Source organism: Pinus tabuliformis, chromosome J, assembly GCF_031772625.1.
Source record: "Pinus tabuliformis cultivar Carrire ecotype Pingquan chromosome J, CPIR1, whole genome shotgun sequence".
Lineage (NCBI taxonomy): Eukaryota > Viridiplantae > Streptophyta > Pinopsida > Pinales > Pinaceae > Pinus > Pinus tabuliformis.
In genome coordinates this window covers 733,526,287-733,553,439 of record NC_142295.1, presented here as the reverse complement: position 1 = coordinate 733,553,439, position 27,153 = coordinate 733,526,287, and the positions used below count along the sequence as shown (strand labels likewise).

General features: G+C 40.0%; 1 protein-coding gene across 5 annotated transcripts in view; it reads right to left on the bottom strand.

The window, feature by feature from the left end:
• The window catches only part of LOC149228817 (zinc knuckle (CCHC-type) family protein), a 271,885-nt gene extending 253,947 nt beyond the window's left edge, over positions 1-17,938 (bottom strand). For 2 of the 5 annotated variants that reach the window (XR_016247897.1, XR_016247896.1), the window contains exon 1: positions 17,423-17,936. Coding sequence is in view for 2 of the 5 variants with exons in the window: in XM_089378382.1 (XP_089234508.1) it covers positions 17,423-17,761 (339 nt within the window). In the remaining 3 variants the exon portion in view is untranslated. Of the gene's footprint in view, positions 1-17,422 lie in introns of all 5 variants that reach the window. The other 3 variants (XM_089378382.1, XM_089378381.1, XR_016247899.1) reach the window with 2 other exon arrangements.
• Positions 17,939-27,153: the final 9,215 nt, after the last annotated feature.

Here is a 27,153-nt window from a genome sequence, read left to right as displayed (position 1 = left end):
GACACCAGCCAGGGACAAACCCCAATGTGGGGAAACCCTTGATCAATTCTTCTTATAATTCTTCAAAAGTTCAGCAGAGAGAGAGAGAGTAAAATATACAATATTCACTTGCCGAATCATAGTGAAATCTGATCAGTCAAACAGCAGAAACAGAAAGCCCTAACCAGAAAGTCAATGCTGGTCAACAGGGTAGATTTTGACCTCCAAAACAGCTCGGTCAAACTCAGTCAACTTGGCCTCCAATAGCAAGTCAAATCAACCCAAAAACAATTCGAAAATATCCAACCAAACATGGTCAACGAAAGTCAATGTAGCAACAAGCCCTAACACAATCAACGCTGGTCAAACAACCTCGGATTTCGTGCCCAAAACTGTTGAAATTTCTAAGTCTGACACGTTAGAAATCCCTACTGCATTATTTGGTTTATTTCACCTACTTATTTATTCCATTAACAAGTTATTTATAGATATAAATACTGAAAATAAACACGAATGCAGCCTTAACTCATATACAGATCAGCAACTGAAATACTAGACAAACACACAAGGGACACCGTTATTTTTGGACAATCTTCCCCAGAAAAACCCAATGCGGGAAAACCTGTGCAGTAGTTCAAAGGATTTTATTATTATGCAAATTTCTTGAGTACAACTAGGGTGCCGAACTGGCTCACCCAATAGAGATTGTTACATGGCAGTAATACCTCTTCTCGGAGACAGATATTCAACCTCTCAACTCTAGTCTGCCCCACAAAAATCCTTCTGGCACTTCTCCTAGGCTCTATGTCAGCCCTGCTAGCCTCAGCGTAGCTCCTGAACCCTCTGCGTCAACCTTCTGCCTCTCTGCATCAGCTCTCTGGCCTTCTGCGTCACCCACGCAGGCCCCCTCAACCTCTACGCAGTCTCTAGTTGCCTCTGTGTGGCTTCTGCTGCCTCTACGTCAGCCTCTTCAGTCACTGCACTAACCCTCAGGCACTATCCCTGCCTCTCTGCTATGTACTCACTGCCCCTCGCTGCAACAGATCACTTGTTTGAATTTTCTCAGCAAACCCTGCTCCAGAAAATCGAACTGTTAAGCCTTCAACGACCGAGATTAAATCCCTAATCAACGGCTAAGATTAGATTTAGCTTGATCCATGTCATTTAGAACCTTCTCACCCAGTTTTATATTAATACCCATTAATATTTTAATTTCCCTAAGTTTAGACTTACGAACCCCATTAAAAATATTAATTATTTTAATATCTCTCTAACCGAGTGGAATTTCCCCAAACCATTTATGGGCCTTGGAGATCTCATGCGCTTTAGTCATTCCACCAATTTTCATGGCTAGAGCACATCTGATGCTACCCCAAATCAACAAAAATTGCGGCCTACCCAAACAGAAATACCCCACACAAAACCGCAATCAAAGATGGACAACGCTAGTCAAAACAGCTTCCTGCACTTTTGGTCAACGCAGTGACAGCAAAAGAACAATCCCTTCTTCGCACATGTGGAGAGAGAGAAGCCTGAGAAGATACGTACCCAAACAATGAAGGAGAGAGAAGAATGAATGTGTGAGATGCTAAAATGAGGAGGAGGCTCCTTGTATTTATATGCAAGGTTGAGGGCTTGAGGGTGCTAATTTGATGGCTAGCCAACCTTGACAATTTTTCCATAATCAAAATAAATTCATAACTCCATTTATACATGTCATAATGGGATGATCTTTAGATCAATCCTACACCTCTCGAAGAGGGGAATCCAATAAAAATATCAGCTGCCTCATATGAGTTGTCCAAGGTGAAGTTTGGCCCTAATTGCCAAATTTAACACTCCCTCTCAACTAGGGAGAACTTCCACTACCAAACTGTCTGACAACCTGTCTCTGCTTTGCGCTGTTGAACCATGAAGAAAGAAGAAATTATCGAGAATGTATCATACCATTCTCCACTGACCCAAAATCAGTTTCCATTGATCCCAGATCAATATCAACATCCTAGCATAGGGAGTATGGTAGTACACGATGCGTTCATCGGTGGTATTATGGTCCCTATCCTCATTTCCCTACTCATTGGCCAAATGAGAGGTACTTCCCATGAGTCCCGAACTACATGGGTAAGATGTGCCGGCAAGAGAAGGTGAACCACTCATTCTACTCATATGCCATAGGAGAAGGTGAACCACTCAACCTATGCATATGTCACCAAGGGGTATCACAGGGGAAGGTGAACCACTCACCCTATACATCGCGCACCATTAGGGGAAGGTGAACCACTCACCCTATGGTCGCTCATCGCTCCAAGAAGTACCCCAAGCCCCCCGGAGCTCCCAGAGCTCAACATCCATCTCATATGGGACCCTCATAAGAGGGTCTCTCCACAACTCCAAGTCGTTCACGGAAGGTTAAGAATTTGACCTTCCCCAGGGGCTTCGTAAGAATATCAACAACCTGATCATCAGTCCCAATGTGTTGGAGCCTTATTGCTCCCTGTTGTACCATATCCCGGATAAAGTGGTACCTGATATCAATATGCTTGGAGCGGTCATGAAACACGGGATTCTCAGAAAGACGAATCCCACTCTGGTTGTCGCAAAAGATCACGGTGGTATCCAACACATGTCCAAACAGCTCACTAAAGAGCTTCCTCAACCAAACAACTTCACAGGAGGCCAAACTAGCAGCAATGTATTCAACCTCAGCAGTGCTCAAGGCAACCGACTTTTGCTTCCTACTCATCCATGATATCGAAGCAGAACCTAGAGAGAAGCAACATCCAGATGTGCTTTTACGATCCACCACATTGCCAGCCCAGTCTGCATCAGAGTAACCATGGAGCCTCACATTCCCGACAGTGTATCTCAATCCATAAGTGATTGTGCCCCGAAGATATCTCAAGAGATTCTTGGCAGCAATCCAATGTATGTGATGAGGCTTGACCATAAACTAACTCAATGTATTCACTGCAAAACATACATCCAAACAGGAGTTCACCAAGAACATCAGGGCCCCCACAAGTTGATAATACTCTGAAGGATTTCCCAAATCAAGCCCAGCAGCACTTTCGCATAACTTCTTGAAGTTAAGTTTCATCGGAGTAGTCACGGACTTGCAGTCCACCATCCCAAATCTTTCAAGTAACTTCACAATATATTTTCCTTGAGAAAGGAAAATTTCACCTGCCTTTTGCCAGACCTCCAACCCTAGGAAGTAATGCATCAATCCTAGGTCCTTCATCTCGAATTCGGAAGCCAACTCCCTCTTACATTGATGAATAAGAGGGTTTGCACCTGTCAGAAAGAGATCGTCCACATAGAGTACCAAGATGAGAGGTCTATCATTCTCAACCTTAAAGTAAAGGTTCAGATCAACTTCACTTCTCGTAAATCCCAGCTTCATTAGATAGCTATCGATCCTCTCATACCAAGCTCGGGGTGCTTGTTTCAACCCATAGAGGGCTTTCTTCAACCTGCATACATGTGTCTGATGATCTTGAACTTCGAACCCCTCGGGTTGTTCTACATAGACTTCCTCCTTAAGTGAACCATGCAAGAAGGCAGTCTTGACATCCATTTGGTGTAGATTCCATCCTTGCGAGGCAGCAAGGGCTATAATCGAACAGATGGTGGTGTAGTGGGCAACCGGTGAAAATATCTCATCATAATCTACACCTTCCTTTTGAGAGAAGCCTCGAGCAACGAATTTGACCTTGAACTTTTCAACACTTCCATCAGCTCCATGCTTGATCTTGTAGAGCCATTTCGAGGTGACAACAGATTTGTCCTTAGGCCTAGGGACCACATCCCATACATCATTCTTCATAATCGACTCACACTCTCCGTTCATTGCATCCTTCCAAACTTGTTGCTTTGCAGCTTCTTCGAATGTGTGAGGCTCAAATTGAACAATAGTGCTCATTGCAGTTAAGTACCCTTGGTACCTATTCGGCTTCTTGCTTTCACGAAACGTCCCCCTAGGTGCAACATGTCTCTCGGCATCTTCGAGAGTCTCCCTAAGCCATAATGGTCTCCTTTTTGAGGAGGAGGGCTCATGAGGGGATAGATCAATGGGATCCATTGGTCCTTCAGCATCTGCTTCTTTGTCCTTCCTTGGAAGAGGAAGGTTACTAATCTTCCCAAGGGCAGTGTCCTCATCAAAGGTGACATCATGACTTATCTCCACTTCTCTTTGACCAGGCACATAGATTCCATATGCCTTTGAAGTTTCACTATAGCCCACGAATGTTCCTTTCTTCCCAGAAGCATCCAATTTGCTTCTCTTTCCTTTCGGCACATGAAAATATACAAGACTACCAAAAATTCTAAAGTGAGAAACATCAGGGTTCTTACCGATGAAAACTTCTTCGGGAGTTTTTGAATCCAACGCTTGATGAGGGCATCTTTTTTGAACATACACGGCGATGTTTGCAGCTTCGACCCATAAGAACTTCGAAAGGCTTTGATCATGAAGCATGGCACAAGTGGCTTCTACGATAAAACGGTTCTTCCTTTTGGCAACACCATTTTGCTCAGGAGTATATGCAGCAGTAGTCTCCCTCTTAACGTCAGCTTCTCTACAATAATTATTGAACTCATTTGATTCATATTCGGTTCCATTATCAGTCCTTAATATTTGATCTTCTTCCCGGTTTGATTTTTTACCAAAGCTTTGAAAGAACAGAACCATGAGAATACTTCGTCCTTCTTCTTCTTCAAGAAATATATCCAAGCCTTGCGAGAGAAATCATCCATAAAGATAGCATAATATAAATATCCTCCTAATGAGTTCACGGGCATCGCACCAGATAGATCAGAATGAATTGCAGTATGTCAGTAGTCTTGCTATCATTTGAGGGGAATTGTAATGTCCCTTCCACAATTATTTTGGAACAGGATTAATTTCTACATTTGGGACCATTTTTGGAGGTGATGGGGCCCATTCAATTTTATTAGGAAGCTAGACTTAGTAGAAATAATTTCAATGTGGTTAATTTGTACGTGGGGGCCACCCACACTAGGAGAATATGCATTCCCTAGTTCGAATTGCATGGAGGGGAAATCGATGGTTAAGTGAGGGACCCACGATGGAGTGAAAATTGAAGGAAAAGTGCTCCACAAAATCTATATAAGGAAAGCAACTCTCCTCATTTCAGCATCTTATCTTTTGACATATTGAACTCAATCTTAGTTGCTCGAGCTGCTTAGCCGGGTTACTGTGTTGTTTAGCACACGAGTGTCTCTGAGCAAAGATCTCAACCCTTGCTTCGACGGACTTCGAGTGCCAGCCCTAGGAGATAGTTATTATTCATCTCAGTTCATAGCAGCAGCAAGTAGACGAGTTATAGCAGTCGTAAGTCGAGTACCAGCAGCAAGGGGAGTTACAGTAGAGGAGGGATTATGCAGTGACAGCGTGAGACACTCCAGGAAGTTGGGGAGACAAGAGTATCCTTTCATCATTTTCAAGAGTATAAAGGGCAGCTACAAACAAAGAGGGCCATCCTACACGCAACTCTCATTTCATCACACCCAGGACTATGTCATATCCTCCATGACTGCGCAGTCATTGGAGTGAGATTCTTTAGGGCAGCACCATCCGGAGGAGTTTGGAGTTGGGGTGTTGGGAGATCATTTGGAGGGCCATTCGAGGAGGATTGTTGGAGTTGGGAAAGCATAGATTGACAAAATCAGTCACAACAACAGAATTCAAAATTGGAGGAGGGCCAAGTTGTGAAGGGTCAATTTTTGAAGGTTGGAACCAAGGGAATCCCTTTTTGGGTTTTTCTGGGTTTTGGGCAAGGATCACACTCATAATTTTATAGGATATTCTGGTCAGATCTAAGGGGTCAAATAGGGATCCCAACTCAGCCAACAGCTAGAGGAGCTAAGAGGAATTTGGGCCAAAATTTCGAGGTCAACATTTGGCGAATTCCTTTGTGGGTTATTCTGGGTATTTGGTGGAGAGGTTGGGGTTAATTTCCCGTAATTTTCTGAACACCGAAGGTGGGGTTTTTAGCAGCAGACAACACAGTTTCACAAGGGCAACGCAGGGCATCATTGCAGCAGTTATTTGTGCCATCTGGGCTTGACATATTACCACCTAGGCTTGATCACACTTGCCATTGAGGCAAGCCCAGGTGCACCACTTCCACATTATTGTACTTTTCTTCCAGATTATAATAAAATGGCTCAGCTATTGGTTATTCATGTACTTTTATGGGTGTGCATTGAATGTTTCAATTTTATGGTATTGTTTTTATTGTTTGCTTTGCATAGCACTATTTTCCTAGTTTGGAACATTACAGTGGTATCAGAGCATGATCTTGGCCCGGCTGTGAGAAACTAGTCAGAAGATCATGGAAGCTTTGGGTGTGAGTGCACAGTGATCGGTGAAACAGAAGACAAACCCATGGCTCAAGGGAAATCCAGTATGCAGAAATTTTGGGGTAGAATTCATTGGGACGATGAGAGGTTGGCCCAGTTGAGGAGGGTGACCGACCAAACCCATCCTCACCCTTACAACAAAGACGTTAGAGGTGAGAAGGCTGTGGGGGTGCAGTCATCACATCATGTGGGGAAAGTCGACAAAATCAGGGCACCAAATCTCCTGAAAAGAAGCAGGCAGGACAGGGACAGTTAGAGGGTGAGACCAAGGGACGGTTTTGCTGGTGGAGACCTGGCTTTAGATATCAGGAGCCTGAGGAGGAGGTTGAGCATGATTCTGAGAGCCCACTGGATGGCGAGGAGCACATCGATATACCCGTGTGGCGCAGGAGTCACCTTTATTAGATACCTCTTTGATAGCCCCAGTTGACACCTTGGCGGAGAGGATAGAGCCTACACACATAGAACCATCTGTTGAGGAGGTGCCACCCATGGATGAGATGTTGATAGTCGTTGAGGTATCCAGAGTTATGACCGAGTCTGCAGGTGATGGATACCCACAGCAGTTCCACCAGTTTCAGACCAACTTTCTAGCATTAAAAAGGAAGGTCACATTAGTGCGTGAAGCTATTCTGCAGCAGAATGAAGAGCTAGAGGGCATGAGAATTGTTTATGCCGAGTCCACGGCCAAATTGACTCACGTTGGGGAGCGGTTGGATTCCCTACTGGTGCAGCTAGAGTGAACGTTGGAGCATGAGAGCAGCCCTCTTCGGGCATACATAGACGGGACTGGCAGCACTGTTAGGTTACCTTGGCCCATTGGACAGAGAAAGACAGAGCTACCTAGTCAGATTTTATGCATTGACCAAGATAGTGAGATGAGACGACTTGAGTTGCACAAGGTGCAACACCCGCATGATGGACTTGTTCTATGTGCGGGAGTTCGTGCATTCGATCCCTCTCTTGGGGTTGGGTGGCAAGAGATTCTGAGGTGGTACCCGGTGGAGTGGGCTATGGAGATGGTAGTGGACCCAGGTGGAGCTCAACAGGAATTTCCAGGCACTGAGGATGCTGGAAGCCCCAACTGGCATTGGGATCCGGGAGGGACCACCTATCGTTTCCCAAGTATACCGATTGCCTAAGACCTAGAGGGTATATTTGACCTAACAGTCGAGTGTGCACCTCCGCTAGGAGAGTTTCGGCCAGCACCAGTGGCCAACCAGTTTATGGACATGCTTCTTGGGTTGATTTGGTATGACGTTTGTACACAGGATCACGGGATGATTAGCACACTTTGGTAGGATTTTGTCGAAGGAGGTGGCGTTGGCAAGCCACCAGATGGCACCTTGTATGGAGTTGGGGATTCTTCACTTTGTGTGGGGCACAGAGGATGCAGAGGAGCAATGCAGGGGTAGCATCACTGCTAACGCATAGGGAGATTCACTTCTCGGATCCCTCAGGGAGGATTTGGAGTGAAGATCCATTCACCGGAGGGTATGATGATGCGACGATGGAGGTGATGATACCGGTTGGGTGTGTGCTAACGCATAGGGATGCAACTTTATGCCATCTCATTCGAGGATGGGTAGGAGCATCTAGCGTGGAGCATTGGTCCGCAGATGGGCATGGAGACGCATGGGGGAGTGCCTCACATCGCATTGAGTACATGCGGGGAGTGACTGGTGCAATGACATAGGCGGAACACAGAACTGTACAGGATGGCATAGTCGTAGCCGGGGGTATCCAATGGGGTACAGGGGCAGGTTGCGGCATATAGTGGCATGTCAAGGAATGCGGTGTTGCTTGGTGGTGTGCAGTGACTCATGGTGTGGCGCAGCCGGCTCTTGGAGCATTGCCTCCAAGGAGGCATATGGACAAGGTCATAAGGTGTACCGTTGGATGCAGCTCACCTAGGATCGATGACAACATTGTTGAGCATCTGGGGACACCATGCTTAGCGGAGACAGGGCTTCGAGGGAGTTATCAGCAGATCCGAGGCGGAGAGAGTGTCGTCTATAGGATCACTCTTGGGCATTTCGGCAGAATTTTGATCATACCGTTTGGGACATACCTGCCCATCATCCTCCAGTGTTGCTTACAGTCACAGAGTGTTTGGTTGTTTCCCCTTGACACTCTCCATTCAGGCAGCAGGGTATGGGAGGCTCACCCTAGACAGTTGGATGAGACACTGCATGCCATGAGCCGGGAGGAGACTCTTCAATTGAGACCCTTGGTAGGTGCATGAGCTGTTGGATACAAGCCTAGGGATGGCGTGGTTGATAGCCGAGGTAGCATATATTCCACCCATGAGCTCACACTTGAGGGACGGTGGATGGTAGACTTTGTCTACAGGAGGGTACCCAGACTCCGAACGGTGTCGAGGTGTATCATCAGGAGTTGGGATGGCGGATTTCACTGCGTGATCTGGCAGGAGCAGGGCAGGTTCACAGGCATGAGACCTACTCATACTTGGGGTCCACCCAAGGAATACATACAAGGATCGAAGATGAGGGCCAGATGGGTTCTAGCTGGTAGCAACGTTACATAGCGACATCCTGTGAGGAGTGGGAGTTATGAGCTCCCCATATGTTTGGGGAATCCGGGGATCCGGTTGGCGGGCAAATCACTCCACTTTGTGATGAGCGGGGTCATGGCAAAGGATGATCCAGTTCACTTTGGGTTTGACACATGGGGGATCACTGAAACCTCCACTGCATGGCGAGGCAGACTTGTCCTGTTATGGCTTAGAGTTGAGATTGGCAGTGAAGGGATAGATATTGGCATCACGGAGATGCCCAGGCAGGATGAGCTTGACTCTCACAGATTTTTCGCCACTAGGCCTTAGGAGGGGAGGATATTGTTTATGCACGATGGGGAGTATGTCATAGTCAGAGTAACGCAACATCAGCATGGTGGCACCACTCTGAGACTAGCAGGGAACTGGGGCATCACAGCTCTTCACAACTCAATAACTTTTAGGGATGTGTTTGCGACTACAGGGGGAGATCATACAGATCTTCCAATTGGCTTTAGTGAGTCACTGATGGAGCAGGGGACTTCTAGTACTTGCATCGGGCAAGATAATGAGTGGAGCGAAGAGAGCTTCATGTTGGACAGGATGGCCTGGGATCCTGGTATTGAAGAATCCTTTCATATCAGGACAGTGCAGAGGTCAAGCACAATCTAATGGCACATCTGGGACCTTGGCACATTTCGCAGTGACAGTGGGGAGCAGCAGTTAGGGAGGATGCTTGCACAGGCATTGCTTGAGGACAAGCGATTTTTGGTGCATTGGAGGAGCTTGCCGGATAAGGATGATACTTGGGAGGATAAGGATGATACTTGGGAGGGCGAGCACATACTTGAGCATCCAACACTGAAGTTGCTTGGGGATAAGCAACATTTGGGAGGGGAGGACTGTAATTTCCCTTCCTAAATTATTTTGGAACAGGATTAATTTCTACATTTTGGGGTCGTTTTTGGAGGTGATGGGGCCCATTCAATTTTATTAGGAGGCTAGACTTAGTAGAAATTATTTCGATGTGGTTAATTTGTAAGTGGGGGCCACCCACACTAGGAGAATACGCATTCCCTAGTTCGAATAGCATAAAGGGAAAATCGATGGTTAAGTGAAGGACCCACGATGGAGGGAAAATTGAGGGAAAAGTATTCCACGAAATCTATATAAGGAAGGCAACTCTCCTCATTTCAGCATCTTATCTTTTGACATATTGAACTCAATCTTAGTTGCTCGAGCTACTTAGTCGGGTTATTGTGTTGTTTAGTACACGAGTGTCTCCGAGCGGAGATCTCAACCATTGCTTCGGTGGACTTCGAGTGCCAGCCCTAGGAGGAAGTTCTTCTTCATCTCAATTCGTAGCAACAACAGAGAGACGAGTTACAGCAGCTGTAAGTCGAGTACCAGCAGCAAGGGGAGTTACAACAGCGCAAGGATTGCACAGTCACAGCGTGAGGCACTCCATGAAGTTGGGGAGATAAGAGTATCCTTTCATCATTTTCAAGAGTATAGAGCGCAACTATAGACAAGAGGGCCATCCTACACACAGCTTCCATTTCATCACACCTAGGACTGCATCATCTCCTCCATGACTGTGCAGTCATTGGAGTGAGACTCTTTGAGGCAGCACCATCCGGAGGAGTTTGGAGTTGGGGTGTTGGGAGATCATTTGGAGGGCCATTTGAGGAGGATTGTTGGAGTTGGAAGAGCAGAGATTGACAGAATCAGTCACAGCAACAGAATTTGAAATTGGAGGAGGGCCAAGCTGTGAATGGTCAATTTTTGAAGGTTGGAACCAAGGGAGACCCTTTTTGGGTTTTGGGCAAGGATCACACTCCTAATTTTATAGGATTTTCTGAGCAGATCTAAGAGGTCAAATAGGGGTCCCAACTCAGCCAGCAGCTAGAGGAGCTAAGGGGAATTTGGGCCAAATTTCCAAGGTCAACATTTGTTGAATTTCTTCGTGGGTTATTCTGGGTATTTGGCGGAGAGGCCGAGGTTAATTTCCCATAATTTTCTGAGCACCGGAGGTGGGGTTTCCAACAGCATCTTTACATCAGACAGCGCAGTTTCACAAGGGCAGTGCAGGGCATCATTGCAGCAATTATTTGTGCCATCTGGGCTTTACATATTACCACCTGGGTTTGATCACGCTTGCCATTGAGGCAAGCCCAGGTGCACCACTTCCACATTATTGTACTTTTCTTCCAGATTATAATAAAATGGCTCAGTTGTAGGTTATTCCTATACTTTTTATGGGTGTGCACTGAATGTTTCAATTTTATGGTATTGTTTTTATTGTTTGCTTTGCATAGCACTAATTTTCCTAGTTTGGAACATTACAGGAATGGTGCCCTTGTATGCTTTCCTTCGACACACCCCTGACAAACACCTTCATGTTCTACTTTAAATTTGGGCATACCTCTCAGTATCTTCCTCACATCGAGTAGAGCCTTATAATGTAGATGAGCAAACCTCCAGTGCCATAATTCGAATTGAAGTGATGTGTCACAAGACATAGCTCCCAATGGGCTTCCTCCAACTTGATATAAGCTATCAACCCTGAAGCCAAGTGTAAATGCATCTTTGAAATTTTTATTCCACACACGTACCTTTCCATCGACGAATGCCACCTTGAATCCTTTGTCCTCCATCGTCGAGATAGATACCAGGTTCTTCTTTAGGTCAGGTACATATAGCACTTCTTGTAGATGAATGGCGTTACCTCAATTCAATTGAAGAGTAACATTCCCAACTCCCTTCACGGGATAGGTGGCATTGTCTCCAAGGGTAATTTCCAAATTTGTATCATTTTTAATTAGATTTGAAAGAGCTTCCTTATACCCAATGAAGTGCCTTGAGGCACCACTATCAATCAACCAATTTCCTAAAGTGTCCAGAGGAGATGCAGTGGAGAGGGCAGATATAAGATAAAATTCTTTTTGCTTGTTATCAACAACATTGCATTCATCATACCAACATTACATTCATCATGCCTGGTGTTTCTTGATCTCTTGGGAGGGCAACCATTTCCTTGATGAGGAGCGGGAGCATTTCTTTTTCATTGGTTGTTGAATCTGCCATTCCTTTGATTGTTGTTGCCCCTGAAATTGTTGTTGTTGTGGTTGTCATCATCATGAGGTGTGTCCCTTCTATTAGGACACTCCCTAGCATAGTGGCCAAACTTGTTGCAAATGAAGCATCTTCCCTTCCTTCCATTTTTGAAACCCAACCTTCCTTGGCATTGCTTCTTTGAACCTGCATTGTTCTTCTTTATAGCATGAGCGGAGAATGCAGTAGGTTCATTCCTATTTGAAGGCATATCTAGTTCCATCATCCTTGTTTCTTCTTGAGAACATCTGGTCAGCAATTCTTCAAAACCTAGAATCCTGTCATTGTTAAGAACAGTAGTGTTGAACACGTGCCATTCACAAGGGATTCCTCCAAGGGAAATGAGAGTAAGCTCCCTATCAACAATAGCTTCTCCAATTGAAAGAATATCATTTTTTATCTTAGTAATCCTCATGAAGTAGGATTGAATGTCTTCATTTCTTCCCTTCTTTATATCTTTCAACTTGTTCTTTAGGAAAAGAACTTGGTTTGCATTGCTAGATTTGAACAAGCCAAACAACCTACCATATATCTCCTTTGATGTGTTCAAATCGGAGATGTAAGCAACTAAATGCTTATGAATAGAATCCCTAATGATCTTCTTTGCTTTGACTTCACTCTTCTTGTACTTTGTCTTAGCAGCAGCCGGTGCATTTGAAAGAGGTTCTGAAATCTTTCCCTACACATAATCCATAACATCTTGCTCTTCTAAAGTCAAATAAAGAGACATCTTCCATGGATGATAATCAAAGTTATCTTGAAGCTTGTCATCAGACTTGAAGTAGGATGTGGAGGGCATTGAATCTTGTCCTTGATCAGTGATTGCTCCTCTTAGTGATTGCTCTTCTCACTCTTACTTGGGCTTTGTCTTCACCTCAGCTCCGACACCATGTTAATTTTAGATAACAATGGTATGTTAGAGTAATTTTACTTCAATTTCTTTATTAGCCCAATATCAATATCCAGTTTAGCAATCACATCATCATGATAGTAAAATGCAGATAGAACATAAACAATAACAGTAGAAGACAAGCCAAGCCAAGCCAAGAGGTCACAAGATATGGCACCAGCCAGCGACAAACCCCAATGTGGGGATATCCTTGATCAATTCTTCTTATAATTCTTCAAAATTTCAGTAGAGAGAGAGAGAGAGAGTACAATATACAATATTCACTTGCCCAATCACAGTGAAATCTGATCAGTCAAACAGTAGAAACAGAAAGTCAACGCTGGTCAATAGGGCAGATTTTGACCTCCAAAACAGCTCAGTCAAACTCGGTCAACTTGGCCTCCAACAACAAATCAAATCAGCCCAAAAACAGTCTGAAAATATCCAGTCAAACCTGGTCAACGAAATTCAACGCAGCAGCAAGCCCTAGCACAGTCAACGTTGGTCAAACAGAGGCCAAACAGCGTCGAATTTCGTGCCCAAAACTGCGGCCTGCCCAAACAAAAATACCCCACACAAAACCACAATCAAAGATGGTCAATGTTGGTCAAAACAGCTTCTTGCGACTTTCGGTCAACGGAGGGACAGCAAAAGAACAGTGCCTTCTTCGCACGTGTGGAGAGAGAGAAGCCTCAGAATATACATACCCAAACAATGAAGGAGAGAGAAGAATGAATGTGTGAGATGCCAAAATGAGGGAGAGGCTCGTTGTATTTATATGCAAGGTTGAGGGCTTCAGGGTGCTAATTTGATGGTTGGTCGACCTTGATAATTTGTCCATAATCAAAATAAATTCATAACTCCATTTATACATGTCAGAATGGGATGATCTTTAGATCAATCCTACACTTCTCGAAGAGAGGAATCCAATAAAAATATCAGCTACCTCATATGAGCTGTCCAAGGTGAAGTTTGGCCCTAGCTGCCAAATTTAACAGATATGTTCTGAGTATATTCAAAGTTTCGACAGACATCAGGGTCAGGAAAGTATATTTGAGCTATGTTTTTGCATTGAAAATCTGTACAGTTCTTATTGAAGATCTCAGACATATGCTCAACTATATTACTATCACACTAACCTTTGATTGCAGGGAAAGGTAACTAATTTGAGTAATTTACATTTGTTTTGAAGTCGGGGTCTTGCTTGGACATGTGCAAACTTTCACAACTATAGAATAGGTAGTTGTACCACAAGCATCTGAGCCCTAAAGATTATCAATGCATCAAGAACAAGAGCACAACATCATTACTTCTATAGCAAAATTTTGATAATCAACTTCAAAGATAAAATGATCAACAGTTGTCAAGTCTTGTAAGCTTTGTAAAGGGAATCCTTTTGTCAACTGAAGTCAAACAATGTACATCTCTGTAAATGTAAAAATTGTGTCATTGCCTAGAGTTGAAGAAGGCAAATTTTCGTTTGAGAAGAGGGTTTTCATTTATTGAGTCAACAGTTCTTAGTTAGTTGGGACAAGGGTAGAGGTCCTAGTGTGTCAATTAGTCAAGGGAACCATTGTAATATAATTGTAACGTGGATCACTGTCCCTAATACGAGAGTCCAAATTTTTTATGTTATTCTTTATAAGGTGGTAGTGTGGTGCTAGGCAGGTGGATTAAGTCACCTACAGGTCCTCTATAAATACTTCAGGGTGGTAGGGCAGTGCTAGGGTGAGTTGTGGCTCACTTGGGTATTGGGGCATCCTTTCAGCTGATTTCTAATAAAACCAAGGCATTGGAGTGTCCTTCCAGTGGGAGTTGGAGAAGAATGCTTTTCTAGAATTCTAGGAAGTTGTAACTTTCATTTCAGTTGGGGCTGAAGATTAAAGAATTTATTAGAAAAGCATTCAGTGGTTTTTGACCCGGAGGGGGTTTTCCACCTATAAATTTTGTGCCTATTGTCTCTATTTTGCATTGTTGTTTACTGTTCTTACTAAATAATAATATTAATGACTGAAGATTAACTAATGCTCTAAAAAAAAGAATAATAAAGTGTTAATTGCTATGAAAAACTGATCCACCCCCCTCTCAGTATTTTCAACACATGAGATCCTTTTTGTGCCCCAAACACAAAACTTGGGTCCACACAATGACTTGCATAGAGATCTAGGGGCCAACCCCTAAAGGATGATTTTTTAAGCCCTCTTCTCTCAACTTGGGACCAAAAGAGCTCAACACATGCCTCCAAAAGGCCCGTGCATGGATGACATCATCATTTCGACCCTCTTGTAGGTGTTTTCTTATGTTTTGACATTGGCTGTGAGGTTGGCTTTTAACCTCAATTAGTTTTGCCCCTCATTTGACAACTAAGAGGGGCTTTTAAGCTAAATTAGCATTTACTAGACATGTATGATAAGAGAGAGCCCATTTGTCTCTCTCATCATCATCTCTTGGACAATTCGACCTCTTAGAAGAATTCCACGCTTGTTCCTTCTTGGCTATTGGAGATCTTTTTTATGCATTTCGATGTTTGGAAGCTAATGCGGTCTTCTCTTTGGAGCTACTTCTTGGATTATGGATGGATATATTACATCTTGTCCTGTAAGTGCTTAATATTGACGGAATCTTTCTCTTAAAATTTTTTAATGGATGGAATTGCTGCTTCTAGAATGTGCTAAAGTGGGCCCTAATTGTTGCAAAACAATTTTTGAACGGCTTTCTAGTTGAGCGTTGGATATGTTACTTGTTGTATGACATGTAATGAATGTTCCTAGTGGAAGAATCTTTAAACACTCCATCAAACTCCATTATCTTTGAAGTGCGTAAATGCCAGGAATTGGTACCTAGGGCATCAATTTTAGGCCTCCTTAGAGACGATTTAGCTCATCTTGAGCCTCCTAAGACTCCATATGCCCAAAGGACAAGGCACTAATCCAAGTCCCTGATGGTCAACCTTACTTTTCTTCCATAGAATCTTCTCTTTAAATTTCAGTCCTCTCAAGGCAATGGCGTCTAACTAGGGCTTAGAGCGAATTTCCTTGGGAGAGGTTTTGTGACAATCTAAGAGCCTAAACATCAAGCCTAGGGTCTTAGCTACTTGACTTCCAAGTTTGGTGGGCATCCACTTAGATTTCTTCCATAAAATTTCCTCGCCTAGGTGTTGCCCTAAGATTGAAACCCTAGTTATTCTTCCTTAACTTGGGGACATATTTGAGGGTTGTATGAGCTTAGTACTTGGTGTAGTATATCATAAGAATCCCTTTCTCCTTATTGTTGTCATCTCAGGAGCACCTTTAACCAAGCAAAATCACGAAACCCTAGATCTTCTGCTTCTTTTTCCCAGGTCTCTTATAGGAAGCGAAGTGTATTTTGAAGCCTTATATCATAACTTTGAGCATTCCTTGAGAGGTATTAGTCCATCACCCTACACCTTAAACCCTAGAATACCTATTATAGGTGCTCATAATCTCATTGGGATCCTCCCATAGATGAAATTCCATAAAGAGCAGAGGACCTTGGTTGTGGTGACAGTGGGCCATTGTCCCATTGTTAACACTTAGTCTAGCTACTTGTCTTGTAGGGTTTCCCTCTCCAAGCCTACTAGATTTTGTGGTAACAGGTCACAAATTCAATCTGCTTGAGCCCCTCAAGGTTGCCACTTGCATTATGGTTGTCAGTTGAGCTACCTTCCATATGGATATTCCAAGGAAAAGGGGAGATCCGACAAGATTTTCCTTGGAAAATAATTGTTAGGGTCACCTTCTATCCAAATATTTTGAGAAAGGGGGGATCTCAAGAGGTTTTTGCTATCATGGTTAGTAACAGACCCACCCTCCATTTGGATATTCTAGGGAAGAAAGAGGATCCTACAAATGTTTCCTCGGAAAAAATATAAGGCCTTACTCTTCAAAGTATTGACCTTTCAAATAGGTTGATTTTCCTAGAACTATTACTCTTCGAATTGTTGACATTTCAAATAGGTTGGTCTACCTAGAACTAAGGCCTTTGTCTTTCCTTGGCCTAGCTTGGTCCCCACTCTTCCTTGGAATATCTAAATGGAGGCGGCTCAACCACCATGCACAATGACATAAACCCTGTGGGATTCCCCCTCCCCCAAATCTTCCCCAAAATATCCAAACGGAATGTAGCTCTACCACCTAGTACAATAGCAAAACATTACCCTAAGGGACTTGACCAGATTTAAACCTGTGACCTATAGCCTCCCTATCTGCAACATCCCTTAGGTAGATGGTTCAACCAATTGAACTTACACTTAACACTATATATATAGTGTAAATCCATCTTAACTTTGAATTATGTTAAGCATCAAGAAATTTCTACTTCTGTTTATTTTTGGTCCCTCTCTTGCTTGAGAGATCCACAAATGAATCGATGTTGGTAACTATATAGGCAACCAATGAACAAAAATCATGTTGTCATGGCTTAAATGAACCAGGTGCCTTCAATTTAAGAAGGAAAATCATATACTAAGAGAGAGGGAAGGATTTACGAGGATTGTAAAATGTCATGGGATTAAACAGTACCTTCAAATTGGGTGTAGTATTCGGATCGATCTTGGGCCCATCGTCTGCAGGAGGAGAGTTCTTGTCCAGGCAAGCTCTGTGTTTCTTGGTAGAATGGCGTTGGGGGGTACACACCCAATATCTATACCTATACCTGCATTTCCTCTTTACCCTCAACGAATAAATCAATGGAGAAATGGATATACACAATGGGAATACGTCAACACTATTTGGGCAGACGTTGGTAAAACCATTCCCTGTCGAAGCTCCGCCACACGGATTGCCCATTCGACCGCCAAATGAAATTTGCGTGTGCATTTGCGCTGACAATGAGATTGGAATTGGAATCGATATGCCCATGATTACCAAATTGTCTGTCTGCGGAGGGAGTCAGAACAACGAGATTATCGAATGTAATATCAGATTGGAAGAATTCTTCTTCTTCTTTATTGAATACTAGTAGTGTGGATAAACCGGCAAGTTCTGTCACGCGAGTGCTTGGTGGGACTGTTGGGTTCCTCGGAGTAATGACTACAATGATGGGTCGCTCGTAAATTTTAGTTACTAATTCTCCTAGATTAAAATAAATAATGAAAGGAAAAACCATGAAGGGAGCACGGCAGCAACTCGTAGATGGGGACGTTGTATAAGGATGAATTTATTTTGCTTGCAATGATATGATTATTGAAAGTTAAAAGGGTGGTTTTATTTTATGCTGAGTTGGTAATTAGTTAAGGTGTACTTTATAAGTTGTTATACTAGCATTTGCACCACATGTTGCAAAGGAAACGCCGTAAGGAAATGATATAAAAAACAACAGCATAGAAGAAAGAAGTCAAAATTTTATGCAAATGACATAAGAAACAACAGCATAGAAGAAAGAAGTCAAATTTTTATGCAATTTTGTTTCTTTACCGGTGTTTATTTTTTATCATCAACAAATGGCTAGATCATCTATTCATATTACCAAGAACCTTCGCGTTTGAGGGCGTTGCCACAATGCCACAAAGCTCATTCTGATGATCACCGGGAAGGGAATTGTTGTGAGAGATGCAAATTGTTTCCATTGTTTCTCGAATGGACTCTGTTCTTGCACTGATTATTGTAATGATAATTGCAAATCGTCTCATAAAAAATAGTGTGACTGCAAGCATAAGCAATTACTTGCCTTTTGTGACAAGCATATGTTTGATAGAGAAAAATGGAAAAATGCAAAAGCAAAGGGGATTAGTAAAATATTTGATGTCTAATCTAGGGTGCATACATAGCATCGGTGTAATCTAGGGTGCATACATAGCAAAAACATACCTGGATAGTTAGTGACATTTTCATAAGACAGATCGAATTTCTACCTGATTCATTTCTTCATATCGGCCATAATTTTACAAAAAATGTCGAATAGGGGTTACATTGAGTATAGTATTGCTAGAAATTTGCATAATGCAGTGTTGTTGGGTGGTATGCCAATGGTGACATGTCATGTGATCATATTTCATTGATATAGATGGTATTTCGAGCATAATTATTTAAGGTTACGTGTAGAAGATTTCAAGAGAAAATATGCATGGCAGGTTCTAACTGTCCTAACATAATTCACCCAAAAGGTACAAAATTTATCTGACAAACTGAATTATCTTGGACAATGTGATTGTTACATGAGAAGGTGTGCATTGGGCTTAAGATTGTAAAATATCTCATAACCTTTTCCAATATACTATAAATCAAGGCCAAGGAACACTAATGTAGGGAATGATAAACATGTGTGGAATCTAGGACATTCATAACATAGTAAGAAGAGCATTCCCTATGGGGTCCTCTAGGTCAAACCCATATCTAATTACATGGCCATGCACCTCGTTTCCTTGCTGCGGAGCTTCTAGGCCAGCACACTCACCAAGTACACTGGAAAAGGTAACATGATCCGCCTCTATAGTTGTCCATTGCATCCAGCCATAAAGCCTTAATGCCTCTTGACAATACCCATTTTTAGTATATCCAACAATCATAGTATTCCATGACACCACATCTTGTTCAGGCATTTTGTCAAACACTGTCCATGCATCCGCTACATATCAATATTGACTTGTTCGACTTACTCAGAACTAGTCACTGAAGCTGATCATATAGTGCAAGAACTCCAACCCTTACTACTCTTAACATAATATTAGCTGTTACTCCTCTGAAGAGGGCATGGATGCCCTCTTGGCGCACAATTCGTTGAAAAGCATGGACGGTGCTGCTATAACTTGTTTCTAGAAAAACAGCTTGATAGAAAATTTTATGTGAGATCCATCATAGTTGCTAGAAGTAACATCACAAGCTCAAAACATGAGCAAGAATGTAGATTTTATGTCATATTTCTTACTTGTATAATGTCTTCAGCATGTCATGTATAAGACAAAGAAAGAAAGTCAATGTTGTTGCGAACTCCCCAAGATGCAATAACCTTCAAAGTACAAACAACATAAATAAATCAAATTACAAACCTTGTCATAATCAAATCACATTATGCACAATAAACTTTAGCACAAAAATAGACTAGTGCCCTGCAATTTGTAAGGTTACATTATTTCATGAGATCAAAGCTTGAACTATCTAATATTTGAAGAGCGAGGGTTACCACAATTAGCAAATGCACAAATTAATGTATTTGACACTTTGATTTCATGTTAGTTACAGATTGCATGCTTTCAGTTTATAAGGTTTATCCTAAGGTCCTTGATGGATGCCAATACTGTCTTCTGACATTGCTTGATGAACATTTGACAAAGGATGAGAACAATGATGTAATTGAAATTCAAAGATTATGAATAAATAAGGAAGACCTTTATATAAGGGAAATTAACTCAATATGTTCATTTTAAAGATATGCTATCACCAATATTAATATTCATTAGGTTAGGGACAAATAGAAAATTACATGGGATCTTATTAAACCTTGGTTTATTGTTTTGGTTAAGAATCCATATCTACAAGGAAACAAAATTCTTTAGTAAACACCTTAGTTTAGTATTTTGGTTAAAGATCCATATTCATAGGAAAAAAAGCTTTAAATTATGTTCAAATTAAATTCTAAACATAAATAAAAGAAAACATCAATATATATATATAATATTCAATTTAAAATTTAATTCTATTTTTCTAATTACTAAAATCATTAACTATATTAAAAACATAACCAAACTCAAAACTCCATTAAAACATATAATCTTACTGTATTAAATTTTTTTATTATAAAATAATCTAATAATCTTACTATATTAAATTTTATTTTTATAAAATAATCTAACCACCATTCAATTAGGAAAACTTATAACGAAAAAGGAATGAAAAAAAAGGCAGCTCAAGCAAAGCGGTAACCTGGTACATGTAAGTAATAACCTGACACGCTACAACAAATCAAAGGAAAAAAGCAAAGGCTACAATAATGGTGTGCGATGACTACAACTCAAAGCTATGCTTTAGCCCTAATAGCCATACTTGCCAACACAAACACATGAACATTAATGAGTAACGCATAAATACGGCTCACAATCAGAATTATCACTTAGCACGACATCACTACGGCTCACAATTATGATTATCGCTGCGTACGACATGACTACGGCTCACAATTATGATTATCGTTGTGTACGACATGATTACGGCTCACAACTAGACACCTAGCCATTCCATATTGGTCAGTAAACATGGTACAATGTATTGGTACATCCATCTTAGCTAAATACACCATAAGAAACCAGCGGGATTGCAATAGGGAAGGGACTCCTAACTGTTCTTTTTCCCGAGCCGCTTATAACCCTGGCAGACCGGGGGATTATATCATACTTTACCTGCCCTTATTAATGGATTAATGGCTTGGCTTTACTGTATGGCCCTAATTAATGACTGGTTAATCTGGTTGGTGGAGGTTGTAGCTAACAGGAGACTCGACAAAGCCGCCAATTCTGCATCCAAGATGGTTTAGAAATGTAATCTTCTTGCCTTATTTTCTCTTCATGGACGACTTTCATGGAAGGCAGTTAAATTATATCTCATTTCAAACTTAAAATAAAAATATCCTTAACCTAGATAAGCCAGTAACTCATAAAATAAATGGAAGAATGTTCATATAGAACTCACTTTAAGTCGAATTACTCTCCCCTATTAGAATCCCAATGATTTTTATCTAAATACCTCATACGTTATCCCTTCAATAAAAATGAAAGATAAAAAAAACCATCCAACACCCTTTAAACTACATACATAACCATGTAAAATTTTAAACCATCAACAACACCCTTTGAACTACATACATAGTCATCTAAGGTTTTAAACCTTTATCTACCAGAGAGAACAAAGGAGGACATTACAAGGAAATCAAATTCTTTATTAAAGACTTAAGGCTTTTATTTAAATTTTATGTTAAGAATACATAACTGAATGAAAAGACTATATATTAATTTTAAATTGTTTTTTAAATTAAAAATAAAATAAAATCAACTAATATATATTTAAATTTCACAAATTCATTATATATATATTCTACAAATTCAAAAAAAAGAAAATCTATCATACATTAAAATATATTAATCCTATTATTTTTTTACCATTAAAATAATTTATTAGGTTAAAAAATTACCCAAACTCGAAACTCGATCACATTTAAGATATACAGAACTTTGATCATATGATATTGATTTTAATCTTTATAAGATGACCTAATCAACTACTGAGCAAGAAATACTTTTAAAACAGTGACCCAAGGAAAAATGAAAACCAAAAAAATGGAAATGGGAAGAACGCTAAAGCCAACGCACAAGGCACATGAAACATACACTCTTTAACCGAGCATCCATACCCCGACACGCTACAGACCGAAACCAAATGCAAATAAAACGCAAATTCTACATTAATGGTATGCCATGATTACAGCTCATCAGCACGATTTATGGGAGTAAACATAATTACAAACAACAACAAAAAACAAATGAACTTTAATACGGCTCATAACTACCACGCCTGACAGAGTAATCATGGTAGAATATATCGGTACCTGGGCCGTGGCGACTCTCGTACCAAAAAGAATGATGGAATGTAACGAAATGGTCTGGAAAAACTCCACGTCATTTCACGTCCTTGCACTGCAAACCAACCGCAACCGGAACAGCCTGTCGAAGCAAAATAAATTTCCATATAAGTCCAGAGAGAGAGACTGCGTGACAAATTGTATAACATAACAGAGAACATGGCAAAGCTGATACCCATCAACTCTAAATCGCTTACCAAAGATTAAGATTATATTACGGGCTATCCGGAAAGTACGAAAAACATATGGGCGGAAAAGTTGAAGAGCTTTATGTGAACTGTACCTGCTGAAACGAAACTTAGACATACAATCCTCTTGCCTCCTCCTGTCTTCGAGGGCGGCTCTTCCTGGAAGACAGTTAGTTAAATCAGATCTCATTTCAACCATAAAATAAAAATATCAAGTGACCTATCAAATAGATTGGAAGAGTCAATTATTATTGAAAACCTCAAATTACTCTCTCTTATTGAAATCCCAATAACCTTTAACTGAATACCTATAACCGGCCTGCAATACCTTAAAATACAAATGAAAAATAAAAACTCGAAAAAAAACCATAAGCTACCATAGCATTCTCCATTCTGTAACACAGGGCATACCATTATGTATATGTTTATTGGCAGAACATCTATATAAATATATCATATCGGCTCAAATTAAACCAAAAAAGAATACCTGCTCTGGTGATTTTCCTTCATAGAAACTCGAAATCATGCGCTGCATCTCTTCTGCTCCGCTTCAAAGCAAAATTTAATAAAATCCACCGACCAACCAATCCAAACACAAGGAAAATAAAAATAAAAAAATCAACAAACACCAGTTGAAAAAAAGAAAATTCTATAAAGATAATGGACTGCTGAAACCATAAACAAGCATGGCCATGCCTTGGACCAAAAGAAAATAATAAGAAAAGAAGCCAATTCGGAAAACAGAAGAGATGAGCTTAAACTAATACGATGTTGGTTCTCTGAAAGTGTTATATATCCGCCTCATTTCAAACGGTCAAAGACTTTCTCCAAATTCTTATGTATATTTTAAATTTTAATATTAACTATAATTCTTTTTTTTTAACAGAATACGTGTTCAATTCTTTAAATACCGCGTTTTCCGACCCTTCGTGATCAAGAAGGCCGCGTGGTTGGTTTTGACGAGAATAATGAAGCATGGTTATATCGGTTTGTATGGGGTGATATAACAGCACCTGCGCTGGCTACGCGGCCCTCAGGTAGGAAGAAATCAAGAAGAAAAACACGTTTCGTTACTGCCAAGAGTCTCATCGCCAGGAGGCCTGGCCTTTCATGGTCCATTGTGAGATTCTCCCTCTCTGTTTTCCAGCTGGTAGAAAAAATAATATTTTTCTATGAAAAAAACAGATTAAATCAACGGCAGAAAACACCCCAATCATCTAACACACAGAATCAATGGCTCAGCATCATACACGTCACATTTTAGGGATGTCTTTCTCAGAGGAAACGCCTTACGGCGTAATTATTTTGAAGTTAAATTATTATTATGTTAAAGTAAATTGAGGATGGGTTTTAAGAAGTTTTTGTTTTAAATATAAAGAATGAGATTTGTCTATCTAATGAATTAAAAATGTTATAAAATTTAGTTTATTAAGTTTGTAAATTTGAAATAATAAAAAGTTGTAATTTTTATATTGAATTTTTTTTGGAGTTTTAAAAACAAAATATTTAGGATTTTAGATAAAAAGGCTTTTATTTAGGTTGTCAAATATCATAGGTAGCATACTTTTGAATCACCGCACAATTTTACCAAGTCACATTCACTAATCCATGATGTCACATGGCAAGATATGATTGGTGCATGTGTCCAACGCCTTGGTTTTGTTGACATGGCACATTCATTGTTAGTCATGTATCCCTCATTATATCCATGTCAACAACTTTCCATGTTCCTTCACAATGCATCACTTTATGAAATGTCATTTTTTCAACATTCACTACATATTCAAAATCTTTCCTCTATGACCCATGTCACATGAGCGTAATTCATGAATGCCTAGTTTCTAATGAGATAAAATATGGTGTCAATGCAAGAACATTGAATGTTGTTAAATTCCTTCTATATGTTGTTGTTACATAGTAAGAAACTATTATTGGCTCATGCTCTAATTGGTTTGATGTTGCTACCCATTGGGAAGTCGTCAGGATCTAGCTTTTTTAATGTGGTGCCCTAGTAAATCTTTCATATAGGATGAGTAATTTAAAAATGTGGAAAATCTAAGCAAACAATGCATGTCCATGTTGCCCCATGTACTTACATCAACATTGCCACCTTCTAAAGAATGTTTGGCTCACATATCATATTCTCATACTTCTTAATTGTTTAGGAAGTAGATAGATCTTTGAGCTCTTGTATTATATCCTTATGGTGCCTTCGTTATTTTCCCAAACCCAAAATATTATAAATTTCAATGAATTTAGAGGTTAAGCTTATGGAATAAGTTGTTCACACTAAGATACACAAGGCCATAAATACCCCCAAAGTACCCATACAAGATTTTATTAAATTTTGTGAAGATTTTATTAAATTTTGTGAAGTTCCTCGTTGAATCCATGAGGAGATCCTTGCATTATCAAATATAAGGAGTTGAATTTGTTAGGGGTGGTAAACCTACAAGAACTATACAATAGTATTGATTCAAAGGTTAGCTTTGTTTAGAGCCTTGCATAATTAAGGGAACATAAGGTGTGAGATATACCCCCCCTATGGACTTGGAATACTATTAACTATTGTCTATAAACAACATTGAGTCCATGTTGGAACTTATAAAAGTTAATGAAACATAAGATCTAGCATCCATATAGGGTTGTGGACTGAGGGTCTTATAAAGCACACTTAATAACATTCCCATTCTAGCTCTTAATGCTTCATTGGCTTTAAAAAGGAAAGCATTCAAGTAACTAGTTTGGAAGTGTCACATGTCACTGTCAAGGCCCTTCACATGTACTAATGCCTCATGTTTTGTTGATGTCATCATGCACATATTGGAAGATTTTATTGGTTAGAACCCTTCCCCATTGTCATGGATGATATGGTTGTGTCCCATGAGACCACATGGTATGATCCTAATTGTCTAATAAATCTTGAGACTTGTGCGCCCTCATGCATAACATTTAAGATCCATTAACCTTCATCAATCTTGAGATATTATATAGCCTTGTAAAAGGTGAGTCAATTTTCTAAGAATTGTTGTGCAACATGGTAATAACAAAGCCCGTATTTTCACAAATCCTAAACCTAGAATATCTATAAAATCCAGGATGAAACTAGTTTTAGAACCCAGGACAAATGATTTGTCCAATGTGGCATCCTTAGAGTCCCTCATGTGACCTAGTGACCCATACTTTGTTGGCATCATTTTAACACATGGCATGATTCAATAGGCTAAGACCCCTACTTATTATCATTGTTGAAGTCACAATGGATGATATTGTGATGGTAAGGCTCTCATGTGCAATGTTTTGAATGGTCTTGGAAGTCTTTCAATACAAGTATTAGATTTGTCATTTGGACACCAAATGGGGTAGTCCTCCATGTTTAGGTAAACCTTAAGATTTGTATATTCCCTGACTCAACCTTTTAAATCTATACGAAATCCTACACTCCAAATAATTTATACGATTCAGTGTTAGATCATCTTTGGATCTATAGAGAAATGCACATTATGAGAACACAAAGGAGTGAATCCATTGGAGAATGAAAACTTTGAAATTTTAAATATTTAAATAGTGTGTCAAGTATGGAGAAGGATTTACGTAGGAAAAAAATGTGGAGAAGGATTCCTGCAAGTGGGAAAATAAATAATCATGTTCATGGACCCAACAAACCTATAGGATTAACTTCAACATTAGATCTATAGAAATCTCATGTGAGTCAAAGAAGCATGAAGTTCAACCCTTGCTTAGACTCATGAACCCAAAGGCTTTTTAAAGTACCAATTATTAACACTTCAATTTTAAACTAGATACTTAGCCCCTTTTTTAAAACACTTAAGTACCCAAGTGTGCTAGTCAAACCTAGTTCACGAGTTAGATATCCAAGATATTTGGAATACAATAAAGAAATCCACTTAGGAATAATATATTAAATATTATATGAGGGAATTGAAATAACATTACAAATAAGGGCTTCGTTATAAATAAGGCCGCATTATTAGCGTTCCCTGCGGGTTAGTTTAGATATAGCTAAATTAAAATAAATCAATGAAAAAATAACGAAGAAAACCAAATTCATTTGATTCACTTTTTGGATGGGCATGTGAATTGGGTAGAAAGATTTTGACAATATGATAACTATGCAAATCTCCACTCATAAATAAATAATGTTTTTAAATAAATCTTGGCAACGAAAAAATAAATTGTTATTTTTATTGGATTATACAATATATATAGTAAATTTTAATTGTAGTTAATTTTTTTATTCTATTGAATTTGAAAAAAAATCATTTAAAAAAAGAGTTGAAAATACAATTTAAATTTGAATTTTGGATTTTTCCACATACATTTTTAATTAATTTTATTTAAAATTTGGTTAAAAATTGATTAAAATTGTAAATTAAATACTTTTAGTTTTTTTTTTAATTAATTAATTATTTATTTAAAACGCAATTTTAATTAAAAAAATTAATTTTATAAATGAAAAATAAAATATTTAAAAT